This window comes from Phyllobates terribilis, unplaced genomic scaffold (genome assembly GCF_046119375.1).
Source record: "Phyllobates terribilis strain yellow unplaced genomic scaffold, ASM4611937v1 Scaffold_1__5_contigs__length_1240528914, whole genome shotgun sequence".
NCBI classification, from domain to species: Eukaryota; Metazoa; Chordata; class Amphibia; order Anura; family Dendrobatidae; genus Phyllobates; species Phyllobates terribilis.
In genome coordinates this window covers 663,895,493-663,912,066 of record NW_027362761.1, presented here as the reverse complement: position 1 = coordinate 663,912,066, position 16,574 = coordinate 663,895,493, and the positions used below count along the sequence as shown (strand labels likewise).

Genomic DNA, 16,574 nt, shown 5'->3' with positions numbered 1-16,574 from the left:
GTGCGCGGTGGATGCTGGGTGTGATGGGTGCAGAAACCCCGCCCACAGCCCATCAATCACTGGGGAGCGCATCACTGAGTCACGCCCGGCTGCAGCCAGAACTTGACGTAACATCAGCGGATGCTAGAGACGGCTGCAGCCGGGGTCACGTGTTGCCTGTGAGCGGCCAGCGATAGCGCGTCTCACAGGCAAGAAGGACAAAAGAAGGTACTTACAAATGAACTTACTTGCACCATTTAAATAAGTTGAATATACAAAGAGGGAAAGTGGAAAGGGAGAGTCAGCTCACCAGTAATAGAATCATTCTTTCTTCCCAGAAAATCCTTGCAAGGAGCCGGCCTGGTACGGGTTGATTTAATAGAAGCACAAAACAGAAATATGTCCAGCGAAGGATGAATTAAAAACTTGGGTCTTCCTTTATTATGGGCCGATTGGACCAATGACGTACTATTAGGTCATATGTCGATCGTGCCCATACACAAGCGGTGCGGGGCAATCGCCGCCAGGTGTCAGCTGATTGTCACAGCTGACACCCGGTACTATGTGCAGAGAGCGGTCCTGCACCATTCCCTGCACACTAACCCCCTCAATGCTGCGATCAAAGTCAATCGCAGCATTGCGGGGGCAAGGAGAGATGATCGCAGATACTCACCTCTCCTGCCAGCGTCCAACGCGGTCTGCTGCGGCTCCCGGATGTTGCCATGACAACCCGATGTCGTCATGACAACATCCGGGTCACCAGACAGCAGGAAGATACTTTGGTCATGCGCAGTGCATGACCAAAGTATCTTCTCCCTCTGCAGCAATGACAGCCTGTATAGCACAGGGAGCTGCTGCTGATCTCTATGCTATGCAGGCGATCTGAAAATAAAATGTCAAAGTCCCATAGTGGGACAAGGTGTAAAAGTAAAAAAAGAATCAGAATGTAAAATATAAAAAAAAATTAATCCAAAAAAATAAAAATATATTGTGCCCATAAATAAATATTACTGTGGAAAAAAAAAAAAAAAAAAATACCTATATATGATATCACCGAGTCCGAAACGGCCTGTCCTATAAAACTGTCCCACTAGTTAATCCCTTTAGTGAACACTTTAAAAAAAAAAAAAAAAACAGAGCTAAAAACCAAGCTTTATCATCATACCGCCCCAAAAAAATGCAATAAAACGCGATCAAAATGACGAATGCAAATAAAAATGGTACCGCTGAAAACGTCATCTTGTCCCGCAAAAAACAAGCCGCCATACAACTCCATCGGCCAAAAAAGAAAAAAGTTAAAGCTCTCAGAATAAAGCGATAGAAAAATTTTTTTTTTTCTATACAATAGTTTTTATTGTGTAAAAGCACCAAAACATAAAAAAAAAATATAAAAGTATTACCGCTGTAATCATACTGACCCGAAGAATAACGCTGCCTTATCAATTTTACCACACGCGGAACGGTATTAAAAAAAAAACAATTCTGGAATTGTTGGTTTTTGTTTATTCTCCCTCCCAAAAATCAGAATTGAAAGCAATCAAAAAATATCACGTGCCCAAAAATGGCACCAATAAAAACGTCAACTTGTTCCACAAAAAACAAGCCGTCACATGACTCTGTCGGCCGAAATACGGAAAAATTATAGCTCTCAAACTATGGCGATGCAAAAACTAGTCTTTGCAAAAAAAAAGCATCTTTTAGTGTGTGACAGCTGTCAATCATAAAAACCAGATATGAATCTGGTATCACTGTAATCACACCGACCTGAAGAATAAAGTGGTCCGATCACTTATATCACATGAGGAACGGCGTAAAAAATAAACTCTAGGATTATGGTTGGGGCTAGGGTTTTGATTTTTTCAAAAGTAAAGAAAAAAAATGACAACGATATGGCGACTAGTGAGCACAAGTGCTCGCTACTTGAGTTTACATCAGGTGCTCAGGTACGCACCGAGTATAGTGGGTGCTCGAGTGACATGCTCGAGTCTCCACCCCATATGTTTTGCAGCTGTTATACAGCCAAAAAAACCTCACAGGGATTGACTGCCATGCACGAGCGATCCCTGCATATTGTTTTTTTTTGGGTGTCTAATAACCGTGAAACGTGGGGGCGGGGACTCGAGCATGTCACTAGAGCACCCGCGATACATGGTGCATACCTGAGTACCCGATGCAAACTCAAGTAGCGAGCACTTGCACAACTTTTTCAATATGATGACCTAACGTTATCAAATTCTGTGTCGTACCTCTGGGTTCAAAATGTTCACTATACCCCTTGATAAAATCCTTGAGGGGACTTGTTTCCAAAATGGTGTCACTCCAATATTTGGGCACACAGGGGCTCTCCAAAAGTAACATGGCGTCTGCTAATTATTCAAGCAAATTTTACATTCAAAAAGTCAAATGGCGCTCATTCCTTTACGAGCCCTGCCGTGCGTCCAAACAGTGGTTTTCCCCTACATATGGGGAATTGGCGTGCTCCGGAGAAATAGCACAACAAATTTTGGGGTCCATTTTTTCCTGTTACCCTTGCAAAAATAAAAAAAAATTGGGGTCTAAATTAACATTTTTGTGAAAAAAGTTAAATTTTCATTTTTTTCTTCCACATTCAAAAAATTCCTGTGAAGCACCTGAAGGGTTAATAAACTTCTTGAATGTGGTTTTGAGTACCTTGAGCGTTGCAGTTTTTAGAATGGTGTCACTTTTGGGTATGTTCTGTCATAAAGGCCCCTCAAAGTCACTTCAAATGTGATGTGGTCCCTAGAAAAATGGTTTTGTAAATTTTGTTGGAATATTTAGAAATCACTGGTCAACTTTTAACCCTTATAACTCCTTGTCAAAAAAAAATTTGGGTTCCAAAATTGTGCTGATGTAAAGTAGACATGTGGGAAATATTATTTATTAACTATTTTGTGTGACATATCTCTCTGATTTAAGGGCATAAACATTTTCAAAATTTTCGCCAAATTTCCGTTTTTTTCCCACAAATAAAAGCAAGAGTTATCGAAGAAATTTTACCACTATCATGAAGTACAATATGTCACGAAAAAACAATCTCAGAATCAGGGGGATCCGTTGAAGATTTCCAGAGTAATTACCTCATAAAGTGACAGTGGTCAGAATTGTAAAAATTGGCCCAGTCATTAACGTGCAAACCACCCTCGGGGGTAAAGGAGTTAAATACAGGTACAAAAAATATGTTCCAAAATAAATTAGTACAACCACCAGTTAATAATCCCAGAAATGGGTATTATCAGTCTGATCGGAGGCGTTTCGACTCAATAGGTCAATAGGTCTCTTTTAATCCCCATAAATCTCAAATGACATGCATCTCCCCCATGTTTGTGAGCAAAGTGTTTTGAAACAGCTGAGATATTAGTAGCAGTGGACTTCTGCTCATGTCTGAGATATGCCTACGGATCCTTTTCTTCAAAGGACCCTTAGTACACCCCACATACTGAATGTGACAGGCAAAACATTCAACAAGATAAATCACCCCTGAAGAGTTGCAGTTGATAAAACTTCTAATAGTATATTGTCAGCCGTTTGCAGAAGAAGAGTAAGTGGACGATACAATTGCATGTTTTACAAATATTGTGCTCACACTTGTAAAACCCTTTACAGGATAACCAATTATTTGTATTATAATTGTTTGTTTTCATTTTAGTACCAATTTAGTAACAATTCTTTGGTATTCCAGGCTGTACTGTGTTATTAGAGATTTATGGAGATTGAAAGAGTCACTAAACCAATACGAGGGGGAGACATAAAAAGAAAAATCCTCAACAGGGAAAGTTTCTGGATATTCAAATTACAAACTAGAATGCCATATGGTTTAAATATGAGGCAAGATCTTATTCTTCAATACAATTAGCTTGATCATGTTACTATGTTTTTATTCATTTGTTTTGTATGATGATTTTTAATATTATATGTTAATTTGTCTTGAATGAATTTCTGCCGTTAATTCCGTTCATTTTCCTCCCAAATGTTTGGCTACTCCTGTGTCTCTACTTTGAAACCTTGATAGTAATTTAACACACCTGCTTCCTTTGGGAGGTTCTGTTTTGCTATAAATCTGAGTTAGTCATACTATATGTTAGATCATGATTAAAACCTATTGAGTCGAAATGTGTCCGATCAGACTGATAATACCCATTTCTGGGATTATTAACTGATGGTTGTACTCATTTATTTTGGAACATATTTTTTGTACCTGTATTTAATAAAGTAAGTAAGACCCAAGTTTTTAATTTATCCTTCGTTGAAGATATTTCCTTTTTGTGCTTCTATTTAAATACATTGGGGGCATTATCCATAGTAGTGGACAACCCCTTTAATATTACTTGTATATGATCACCATATTATTCTTAAGCAGCATATTTAAAACCCATAGTAGTCAGGGACAGCAGTCACTCATTCCAACCACATGCTGGTAGCATGCCCACAGTGGTGTTACTGACAACCCAGTATGCACAGGAGGAATAGGAAGTAGGAGACATTCATAACAGAGTCACAACAGCTTTGAGAATTCCATCGTGAAAAATTAATTTGCTTATAATATATCTTGTCTGGGCACATTTTTTTTTCTTTTTACAGAAAAACAAGCAAAAAATAAAAACCGTGGAGCACCATCTGTCAAAAAATAAATGTCATGGTACTAATCTCAGCATTATTGTGAACAGTACTTAAACTAATATAATGTACATGGTAAAAGAGTAGGGCATTTTTGCTTCATTTATTAAATCCATAACAACAATACTATCTACAATCCAATTGTACCACTTACCTTATGCCAGGAACTTCACATGATTTAGGTCTTGAAGATCCACTCTAAGAATATATATAAAAAAAAAAAACATTAAAACTAAAGATATGTTCAAACATTTATTTATTTTTTTGCCAAAAGCTATTTTCCACTTATCGAGAGAGAATTGAAAAGGGGTTGTAAAAATAACACGTAGCCCAGAAATTAAATATTTAACAAATACCCAACTCAGTTGTACTCAAATACCGGTAAAGACCAGGATCCAGTGCAGGCCACTTGGTGGTCTGGACATAGGCAGAAAGTGATGGTGTCACTATTCTACCATTGCAGGACTGCTGCAGTCTGAGAGTAGCAGCCGCAGTGGGGTGACTTCAGCAGCGAGTTATCAGAAGTATTACAAGTCACTGCTCAAAGTAAATTGAAAGTTGCAGTCAGTCCCAGACCACAAAGGTAAGGTGACTCATGGAATAATAATAATCTTTTTTTTTGTATAGCGCTAACATATTCCGCAGCGCTTTACATACATAATTATCGCTGTACCTATTGGAGCTTACAATCTAAATTCCCTATCAGTATTTCTTTATTATGACATCATAGCTTCCTGTGTCTGATCCAGATGGATGCCTGTGAGTATGAGTTTACTTTTTACATATCTCATCCCCTGGGCAAAGTTTTATTTTGCCCTAACAACCCCTGGTGCTCTGCTTATATATTCACTTTCTGCGTTTTGGACAGGTCACTGATCCTTAAGTGATCTGCCTCCTATTTTAAATACTGCATATTTAATTCTGTGGTTGAAATGAAGAAATTTACAAGCAGGAAAATGGCCTCCGCCACCCGCGCATGCAATGTAGCATCTCTTGTTTGCTGAGAGATGCTACTGCGCAAGCGCGGCTAGCGGGTCATGTTGTGGTAGCCAAATTTTTTTTCCTCCAGCAAAATGTCGCCCGCGCAGTAGCATATAGATGCAACTGCGCAAGCGCCGCTAGTGGCGCCATTTTTTTGGAGGGAAAAAAAAAATTGCCTGTAGTAATATGCCGCCACCAGCCACACTTGCACCATATTGCTTTGTTTTTTTAACTGCAGCACCCAGTGAAAAAATAGGAAGACTAAGGAAAGCCCAATAACCATGGAAGGGAGGAAATAAGGACGGGTGCTGTTGTGGGTTCTCGAAAATCAAAGTACTGGAAAGTAATTATAATTTTTCCAATCACCACAACAGCACCACAGAGTGCGATAACAAAGAAGCCCTTAGGAAGGAGCCCCCGTTAGAAACACTTTTCTTCAAAGGGAAAAGTCAGAATAACCCAAATCTTACCGATGATGTTTGAAAAAGAGTGGATGGTGTAGACCAACTGCCTGCCGTACAAATTTGTTCAAGGGAGATTTTAGCTCTTTTCGCCTTTAGAGGCAGACACTCGCCTTGTTCAGTGAGAGATTTTAAATTAAATTTTCAGGAGGGTTCTGACTGCCTGAAGTGTAGGCTAATGAAAATGCCAATTTAACCCATCTAGCCAGAGTACCTTTTGCAGCTGACTGGCCCTTGCTTGGACCCTGAAAAAATACTAGAGAGGTTGTTATTCTCCAGCTAGACGTAGCCTCCAAATATTGAATCAAACACCACCTGACATCGAAAAAAGGAATCTTGCCTACTTATTCCAAGGATCATTCCAAAAAGAGGGTAACACAATCTCCTGAGATCTATGATTGTTTGAGGATACCTTGGGGAGAAAAGTCGGATCAGGTCTAATGACCATTATCAGGGAGAATATTGGTGAAAAAGGCTGGTTTATTGATAGGACTGCAATATCCTTCTAGCTGAAGTAAGGGTAACCAGTAGGATAGTTTTTAAAGGTTAGAACCTTAAATTGTATTTCAGGTAACGGCTCAAAAGGGAATCTAGTCAGGGCATCCAAGACTATATTGAGGTCTCAAGGCAGGGCCATATGCCTAGACCTGCCTATGAACCTGATAAACCTCGCTACCCAAGGGTGGTCAGCAAGTACACTCAAAGCTGATACTTACACCTTAGAAGTGTTAATTGACAAACCCAACTCCATGCCTTTCTGTAAAAATTCCAAAATCCTGGCCCATAGAACTTGATTATTCACAAAGTAAACGTTTAAAAAAATAATAACTCTTCCAAACCCTTATATAAATATTGTTTCTCACTCTTAACACCCTGCCAGGATGAAAACTAAAGTTTCTGTAAAAAAAACATGATTCAAGGAGCTCAAACACCATGCAATGAAATTAAATTTTCTCAACCTGGGACACGAGACTGGACCCTGCGAAAGGAGGTTGTCACGCAAGGTGTGGGAAAGACTAAGCGCAACACAAAGGGATAAGGGGAAGGGGGCCCAGACACTAGGAAAAGGGGGAGTGGAAACTTCCTAGGCTGATCGGATATCACCCAATCTCACCTATCATCTCTATATTGGTTCCAAGCCAATCGCCGCACAGGAACCTAAAACCCTGTATCTCCCTAGAGCTAGGCCTTGGCTTGGGAAGGGGGGATAAACACTAGTGAGTCCCCATTAACAAATAAAGACAGCAAGGAGAGACAAACACGGGGGGAAAATAACATAGCTTGAACCGACTTCAGAGAGGTTACATCAAAGATCCTCCAAACACCAGAGAGGACGTAAGTACACTGCAATAGCTCCAAGGCTTCACAGGAAAGCATGTGAATAGCACCGACGCCTCCCAAAAGCAAACTGAAAGTATTTAAAAATCCAGGCCAGGGTGTTAATTAGAGCAGGAGGGAGGTAGCCGCTGGGTCCTACAGTGAGACACATTATAAGAAGGTACCTGTAAGGCCAAACGAAGAGATCTCTTAAAACCAACTGAAAGGCGACTGTCTGTCACATCTGACACACCCGTGATAGAGGTCTGGCATCTCCGGAAGAACCCATGAGTTCCACACTGCCATTAGCTTCAACCAAGTGAACCACGCTCTTCTAGGCCAGAAGTGAGCTATCGGGTTTACTTTGGCTTGAATCTTCCCTAATACTACTGGGATCAGGGAAATGTTTGGGAAGGCATAAACTAATACTTGAGCTTATTCCCTGGATTAAGGAAAAAAAAATATCTGCACTTTCCTGTTGACTCCTGTCGCAAAGAGTTCCATTAGTGGTTGACCCCTTAATAAAACTATCTTTTGAAAAACTGCAGGATTCAGAGGCCATACATCCTGACTCAGATGATGGTGGATAGTCTGCTTTGAAATTGTCCTTCCCTTAAAAAAAATCGACAGATAGGGACAGAAGATTTTCTTCCTCCACCACCATAAGCTCTCCTGCTGCTATCATCAGGGATCGAGACCTTGTGCTGCCCTTATTGTATATATATAACACTGCTGTTCTGTTGTCCGAAATGATTCTTACATAGCTGCCTTCCAACCAAGGTAGGGCTTCTACCAAAGCCAACCTGACCAAAGACAACTCCCTAAAATTTGAGGATGGCATCCGTAGTGATGACTGTAGGATTTCTAATTTTCCAGGGAACTCCATGTGAAAGATTCTCCTGGCAGAGCCCCCAAACTAGGGACTCCAGAGTCATTTTTTGAGATCCAAATTTTCTCATTTAGGTGTCCCCTGCATCTTTTCTCTGCTTTCAGTATCTCCCATTGAAGAGATCTGAAATGACTCTATGCCAATGCAAATGCCGAAATGCATGACGTGGCACCCCTCAGAGTGATTAATGGATTCCTGATGAGATGTCAAAACAATCCTAAACATTTTGACTATTTTCTCTTTTGGAAGGAAGGATCTATGTCTGCATGAATCCAGAAGGATTCCCAAGAAAACCTGTCTCTGTTCCAGAATAATCCTTGATATTTTTTTCACACTTACCAGCCATCCTAAGGATGCCAGGCTACTGGGTAGATGTTTCACTGCCTGACTGCAATGTAACTTTGTCCTTCCAACAACCAGGAAGTATGGTATCATCTAAGTATAGAAAGAATAACATAGCTTTCTCTAATATGAGCAGACATTTCTGCAATGATCATAGTAAACACTATGTTGGACATGGAAAGCCTGAAGCGTTAAACTATAAATACTAGTCATTCTGACTATTCACTGCTACTTATATAAATTTTTGGTGTCCCTGAAGGATAGGTACGTGGTAATACACATCCTGGGGATACAATATTGCCATGTAACACTTTGAAGCTTTGGAGCTTCAATGCCATTCCCATTTTGAAACGCTTGACCTTCAAGCAAAGAGTTAAGTCCTTTAGGTTCACAATAGCCCTGACGGAGAGGTCTAGATCTTCTCTGAAAGGAACTAGAGAGAAAGCCTTTCTTGCCTTCCCCAGAATCTCGTCCAGGACTGACCTGAAGAGGAATTCTCTTTTAAATGGAATGCCACATAAACTACTTTTTGACTGAAGATCCCCTGATGAATTTTTCACCCAAAGAGCCCGACATACAGAGTTAGACAGGGTGTAAAAGCGGACTTTAAGACTTACAGCATTGGCCATGGCAACCGATAAAAATTCTGCCATTTTCTGGATAGTGAGAAAGATGGCCAAAATCTGATTACACAGACTTTTGCTTTTAATCTGAGATTGCAGCTGATCTAGCCATATAATTAAAGAAATTGCTTTGCATGTGGCTAAAGACTGCCACAGCCAGCTTCCAGGCCCTTGTAAGGAAACTGCGTGCATTTCACACCGGCATCGTCTAAGGGCAAAGCAGATCTGCGAGATACTTGCGAAATGGATAATCAATTTTAGGGCCTTCTCCCAATATCGGACTAACATTAAAAGTAACCCTTAAAATATAACCTATATTAGTTATAATTTAAAAAAATGTCCACACAAAAAAAAAAAAAAAAGAATAAAATGCATGTGCAAGAAGACATACTAAGTGTACATTGGTAAATTATGAAACACAGTAACATGACATAAAAATACTAAGAAAATATTAAGGATTTCTCTCTCCCTCCTGAATCCCCACCTTCTCTCCTCTATACTGTTTGTCAAAGGAGAAGAGCTGACACTTTGGCCAGTGGCTTCTATGCAAATTAACACACAAAGAAAATATGGCGTCGCTTGCAAGTTTCTGCAATCAACCAGCAATAAGTTATCCCAGAAGTTAGTGATTCTAATAAAAATATGAAAGCTGGAGCCCAGCCCACATGATGTCAGCGCAGGGGGTGTGTGGGCGGGTTCCCTCTTCAGCATAAAAGATCCAGCCGAGGGTGGGTCAGTATTCATTGCTGGGGAGTATAGATTCTATAAGCAAAGGATCACGTTCGATAATAGTCAAATCATTGGCACGCCCCCCTCCAGCTAAACGAAATAGTCTCTGCGATCTGTCTAGTATGTAAGTCTTCTTTAATCCTGTTTATTTTGTTTAACTGTATATTCTGTACTGTAAATGTCCATTTGTAAAATCTTTGCATATTTTTCATAAACACTGCCTCCCTTTTGGATTAAATATAAAATTTAATAGTTTCGTTTTTGCTCTGCAATCGTTCTCTCCCCTGAAGCCATACGCTACCAGAACACAGGCGTCCAACCCGGCCTGTATTACATTTCAAATTGGGTCGGTGGTGGTAGCGAATAATAAAAATTGGGCTATCGTGAAGCTGACAGTAACCGTATGGGGGCGTATACACATATTCCATGCGTTGGAATCCGGAGGTGTGTATGCCATACGCGCACTGTGCGCTTGCCGATACCTAAGTAGTGAGTAATCGGGATTGTGTCCGCGCTAATCCCTGCTCGATCCTGACAGATTGATGGCAGCGGTGGGATATTGTGTGGTCTCCCCGGTGTTGTCACTGTGAATCCCTGACATATAATCTTTATTAGTTATAATTAAAAAAATGTCCACACAAAAAAAACAAAAAGAATAAAATGCATGTGCAAGAATATATACTAAGTGTACATTGGTAAATTATGAAACACAGTAACAGGAAAAGTATTAGAAAAATCTCTCCCAACAATCCCCTATTGTAAGGCTATGTGCACACAAAGCGATTTCAATGCGTTTTTGCGGCGTATTTTCGCTGCGAAAACGCATTAAAATAGCTATTAATAGGTCTGCCATTTATTGCAATGCAAATCTGCATGTGCTGTGCACATCATGCGGAAATTTCCGCTGCGAATTTGCATTGCGGTAAAACCCGCAGCAAGACCAATTCTAGTGCGATTTCGATGCAAAATCGCAGCCACTGACTTGCATTGGATCGCACTACATGTAGTCATGCGGATCTTATGCGATTAATGCGCGGATGGTACCCGGGTCTGGATAAGAGGAGACTCTCCTTCAGACCCGGGTACCATAGTATCTGTAATTAAAAAAAGAATTTAAATAAAAAAGAACCTTATACTCACCTTCTGATGTCCCCCGCTCTGCTCCAGACATCGCTGCTGGCTTCGTGGCGGGTACCGGTAATGTAAAAGGACCTTCCATGACGTCAGCGGTCATGTGACAGGTGAAAATAAAGGGAAGGGGGACAGTACCTGCTCTATCCCTTCCTGGTCGCAGGAGTCGGCACCATAAGATAGTACGACATAGTACGACATTGGCGCCCTCACTCACGTGTTGTCTGTCCCTATTACGTAACTAGGAGTCCCCAACAAGACTAGATAGGGAGTGGTAGTAGATCAATAAATTTTAGCAGGATTGGGAGTAAATAGAACTTTTACTGTGAAAATGTAAAGACAAATCTGTAGGGTATGCAGTTTATGGAATAAACAGTATTGCATGTTGTGTTACATTAGTATTGCATAGGTCACAGCAGGTGGCAGTACAGTATTAGATAGAATACATTATAAATATTTACAAAAACTCATTTGTAGCAGCCAAATCATATCCTCAGTACTGGACCTTGATTGATGGTTTAAACGCATTAATTACATCAAGATACATCCACAATAGGCATAATCAGATAAAGACAAAAAATTGATATTGTGCTACAGATCGCACTCTCAACATCCTATGCAGGCATATGTATACGTAGGGCAGGAATGTTGATCGGTATAGAATACATATCGCTATGATGAACAGCAATAAATAAGGTAATGCCTAGTAATAACATGCTTATAGCATTAATATGTACAAGCACCATGTTACTCATCATTCAACACATGTATATGAAAGGTCAAAGCATTAGTCAATACAGGGTACACATTACTATGATCACGCAAGACCAAGACATACATAAAGTGCACTAGAGCATGGTACTGGTTATGGGCTTAAAGCACTAAATATATATAAATTCATAGGTATCTCAATGCGTTTCCCCACCGGGTATTGGTTTATCAGGAGGTCTAAATGCAGATAAATGGCCTTCTCCCAACACTCACAAATACTGAATTCAGAGAGGTATTTCCTTTTAATCCCTTTCAGAATTAAGCAGTTTTTATCAGGTTTCTTCCACTCCCCCTTTATCAGGAAGGACACATTTTTACATACAGGAAGGCACCTCTGCCTTTAACCCTCCAATCCCCCAAACATTAATTATATCCTGTATAGTTTTGGGTTCTTTAATGTCCTTGATTTTAATTGTGGCTTTAACTGCCTTGACCATCTTATCCATGTGTTAGCCAGGAAAACAAGGGTAGCCTTCGTTATCATCCAAGGAAAAGGATGAGGATGAAACCTTGGACGCCGCTGTACTTCCTGCTGGGTTAAGCAAGTGACATTTAATGGAGAATTTTTGTCATCACTAATCAGGTTTTCTGTCATGCGATTTTCTTGTGTAAATACGGTTGAAAAAAAATCATTTAGCATATTGGCTTTTTCCTCATCCTCATCCACCATTTCCAGACTATTTTTAAGGGGGCCAACACTATCATTTTTTAGTTTCTTACTATTTATGTAGTTAAAGAATATTTGGGGATTATTTTTACTTTCTCTGGCAATGAGTCTCTCTGTCTCAATCTTTGCTGCCTTGATTTGGTTTTTACAGAATTTATTTAATTTTCTTTATTTATTTAATGCCTCATCACTACCTACTTGCTTTAGTTCTCTAAATGCTTTCTTTTTGTCACTTACTGCGCCCCTTACAGCTCTATTTAGCCATAGTGGTTTCCTCCTATTTCTAGCATGCTTATTCCCATAGGGTATATATTGTGCACAGGTCCTATTCAGGATGCTAATAAATGTCTCCCATTTGCTTTGTGTAGTTTTATGTCTCAGGATATTGTCCCAGTTTATTGCACTAAGATCATCTCTCAACCGCTGGAAATTTGCCTTCCTGAAGTTTAGTGACCTTGTAACCCCTCTACTACACATCTTATTAAAGGATACATGAAAGCTTATTATTTTGTGATTACTATTACCCAAGTGACCCCCAACTCGTATATTTGATATGCGGTCTGGCCTGTTGGTTAATATTAGGTCTAGCAGTGCCTCCCTTCTTGTTGGGTCCTGAACCAGTTGTGAAAGGCAATTGTCTCTCATAGTTGTCAAAAACCTATTACCTTTGCTGGAACTACAGGTTTCTGTTCCCCTATGTATTTCAGGGTAGTTGAAGTCCCCATAATAATGACTTCTCCTTGAGTCTCTGTTTCATCTATTTGCTTTATGAGGAAATTCTCCGCTGCTTCCATTATTTTTGGAGACTGGTAACAAACCCCTATCAGTAATTTATTATTTTTCCCCCTCCCCTTATCTCCACCCACAGGGACTCTACATTTTCATTAGATTCACATATATTCTCAAGCAATATGGGTTTTAAGGATGATTTTACATATAAACACACACAATAGACAATCCCTTAAAAACGCCCTATGTGCCTACCGACACATTTCTACCATTTTGAGGACAGCATGAGGTAGTGGTTATAACAGTGTGAGGTTTACTTACAGTGAAGGTTTTATCACTAGGACATTATCATTGCTAGGACTAGCTGCCTCATGCCAAGTCACCCCACCACACCCCCTCCTGTGAAAAGCAACTCACTGTCAACAAACAATGTACATAGAGAGCCTGGTGGGGGCAGGGTTAGATGTAGAATATAGTAGGGCTGAAAAAGCTAAGAACTCTGTGTCACAACTGCTGCACCCAGTAAACTAAGTGACACATCATTAGAAACAGGGTCTCTTTTCCTATATTATGCTGCTCTCAGATGAGGTAGCAAAACCTGATGACAGATTCCCTTTAAATGAGTCCTCGACTTCTGCTTTTATCACAGCTCTTTACAAAGAATGGGGATTCATCCGGCAGCATTTTTTCACTACAATTCTGACACAGCTTATAATCATAAACCAGTAATAACTCTACATAGGGCACACTCCTTATTCTTTGTTTTGCCTGTGATTTCCTAGGCCTGTCCTACAACAAAAATGCATTAAAAAGGAAAACAGCATTAGACCCAAAGGATAAAAAAAGGTATCTGTGACTTACCCACCTCAAAAGGCAAATGCATGGTGGAGCGGCTTCATTCACCAGATCCTTCGACTGGCTGTTATCTTCTGTTATCTGCAAAAGCACTGCATGCACGCAAGCTCTTTACAGCTCCAGATGAGCGTTCCTGCTCTGTCTTATTCAAATATCATGCGCTCGTCCAGAACGCCCGAGCCCAACCAGGCCGCAATCCACAGAACTGGCCCCAGATGCTCCAACGTCGGGTCACAACATCAATCGTAATTGTGTGCACTCTACCCCGAAAATTCACCACTGTGGTGGCAAAGTTAAGATTCCAGGGACTGCTCGTGGCTGCACCTTTTTGCTGTAGATACTCCAACATACTTGCCCACAGCCATCTCATTAGAACCGGAAGCTACTTCTTCCGAGTACTAACTATCCCCTGGCAGCACTAGGTGCTGTGACCCACAGCTTTCTCCAATAAGAAGAAACCACTGGAAGCTGGAAGAGAAGCTCTGCCTTTTAAATTTTTAGTTTTCCTGATACAATCAACATAAAAGATGGCTTGTCTTCATACATGCACCAATTTTCAAAAGGAAATAAACATAGTATAGGAAGTGGACGAGATTAAAGGGAATTTGCCAGTAGGATAAACCCTCCTAAGCAGTCTATATAGGCATGCAGGTCATGAGGTTTGTCCTACAGGGGCGGTGTAAAGAAAGAGGAGGGGGGCTTAGGACTGGACCCTGAGGAACCCCTACAGTAAGTGGAAGATTAGAGGAATAGAAGATAACAGATTTAGTGAAAGAGCGGTCAGAGAAGTAGGAGGAGAACCAGGAGAGAGCGGCAGATAGAGTTAAGCATAGTGAGGAGGAGCTGGTGATCCACAGTGTCAAATGAAGCAGAAAGATCCAGGAGAATCATCGATAGAGACTTTAGTGAGGGCAATTTCAGTAAAATGTAAAGAGTGGAAATTGAATTGTGATGGGTCAAGAAGAGAGTGATCAGAGATAGGATACCGGAAGAAAGAAAAAAAAAAGAGGTTAAGTATTTTAGTTAGGTGGGCAGTGACAGCCAGGCAGAGGTACTGGGGGAGGTGAGAGGGAATAGGGTCACTGATGCAAATTGTAGGACAAGAATAAGCAAGGAGCCTGGTAACTTTTTCTTTCGCAAAAGGTTCAAAGGTGGAAATTAAGCTTGAGATGCGGGAGGGAAGGGAATCCAGGCTCTGAGGGGATTGTGCGAAACTGTCTTGAATGATATGATTGATTTTTCGTAGGGAATAAGTGGCCAGATAGCCAGCAGTGAGGTTGGTGACAGGGGCCTATACTTTAAGGCTCAGGATGGAATGGAAAATTTTGAAGAGTCGTTTTGGATTGTCGGATAGTGATGTGATGAGGATGATGAACTAAACTTGTTTGGCTAGATGGAGAGCAGAGTTATAAGCTTTAAGCATGAACTTAAAGTGGATGAAGTCTTCTGCTTAAAGTGATTTTCTCCACTGACACTAGGCGCACCTGGAGAAAACATGTTTGCTGCGTGTGCCAGGGTTGCTATTGTCTGTGTCAGGTTGTCCTGCGTGTAGCAGGTGCTGCGTCATCCATGGCATTTTTTAATGCCTTAACATAATGTGACAATGCAAAGTCTGGACAGGGGAGGGAGAAGATCGGAGCTAAAGAGGACTGTAGATTGTTCATAAGTTGCTGGGTATTGATGGCATGTAGACTTCTGTATGTCTGGTAAGTGGGAGTGTCCTGAGCTGGAATTCAATTCTTAACAGAGAAGGAAAGAAGGTTGGTCAGACAGCGGGAGAGGGAAGTTGGTAAAGTCATACAATGAGCAGAGCCGGGAAAAGACCAGGTCCAGAGTATTCCTATCCTCATATGTAGAAGAGTAAGCTGTGAAAAGTTAAAGGATGAGGTTAGAAAAAAAAAAGATGAGTGGCAGATGGAGAGGACGGATTATCAATGTGTATGTTAAAATTCTCCATGATGAGAGTGGAAATGTCTGAGGATAAAAAGTGTGTAAGCCAGGGAGCAAAGTGATGCAGGAACTGGTTTGTTTTGACGGGAGGACCATACAAAACAACTACTCGCAGGGAGAAAAGTTTGAAGAGTTAAACAATGTGGACTTCTAAAGAAAGAAACATAAATCGAGGGTACCAAAAAACTGGAAAGAATATTGTGATAAAAGTAGAAGACCAACACCTCAACCTTGTCTGCTCTCAGGTCTAGCGTTATGTGAAAATTGTACCCCACAATATGAGAGAGCAGAAGCGGCGGCGTCCGACTGTTGGATCCACGTTTCAGAGCAAGGGTTAGTGGAGATGTTGCCAGCAACTGGGAGATGGAGAACAAAAGAGAAAGAGCAGGTGGTTCAGTGATGTGTGTCAGCGTTTTGTGCGCTATATGTTGGTAGTGTATGTTTTTTAGTGTTTCAGAATCATAATCAGGGATTAAGAGATGTACATGGGAGAGGGAAGGAGAGAGGGAGGGACG

The 16,574-nt window shown here is 40.8% G+C and overlaps 1 protein-coding gene across 4 annotated transcripts in view; it reads right to left on the bottom strand.

Annotated features, from left to right (window-relative positions):
• The window catches only part of CRTC1 (CREB regulated transcription coactivator 1), a 581,448-nt gene that overhangs the window by 251,645 nt on the left and 313,229 nt on the right, over positions 1 to 16,574 (bottom strand). For all 4 annotated transcript variants that reach the window (XM_073684981.1, XM_073684999.1, XM_073684990.1 and 1 more), the window contains exon 7: positions 4,769 to 4,812. In XM_073684981.1, coding sequence (XP_073541082.1) covers positions 4,769 to 4,812 — 44 coding nt within the window. The remainder of the gene's footprint in view (positions 1 to 4,768; positions 4,813 to 16,574) is intronic.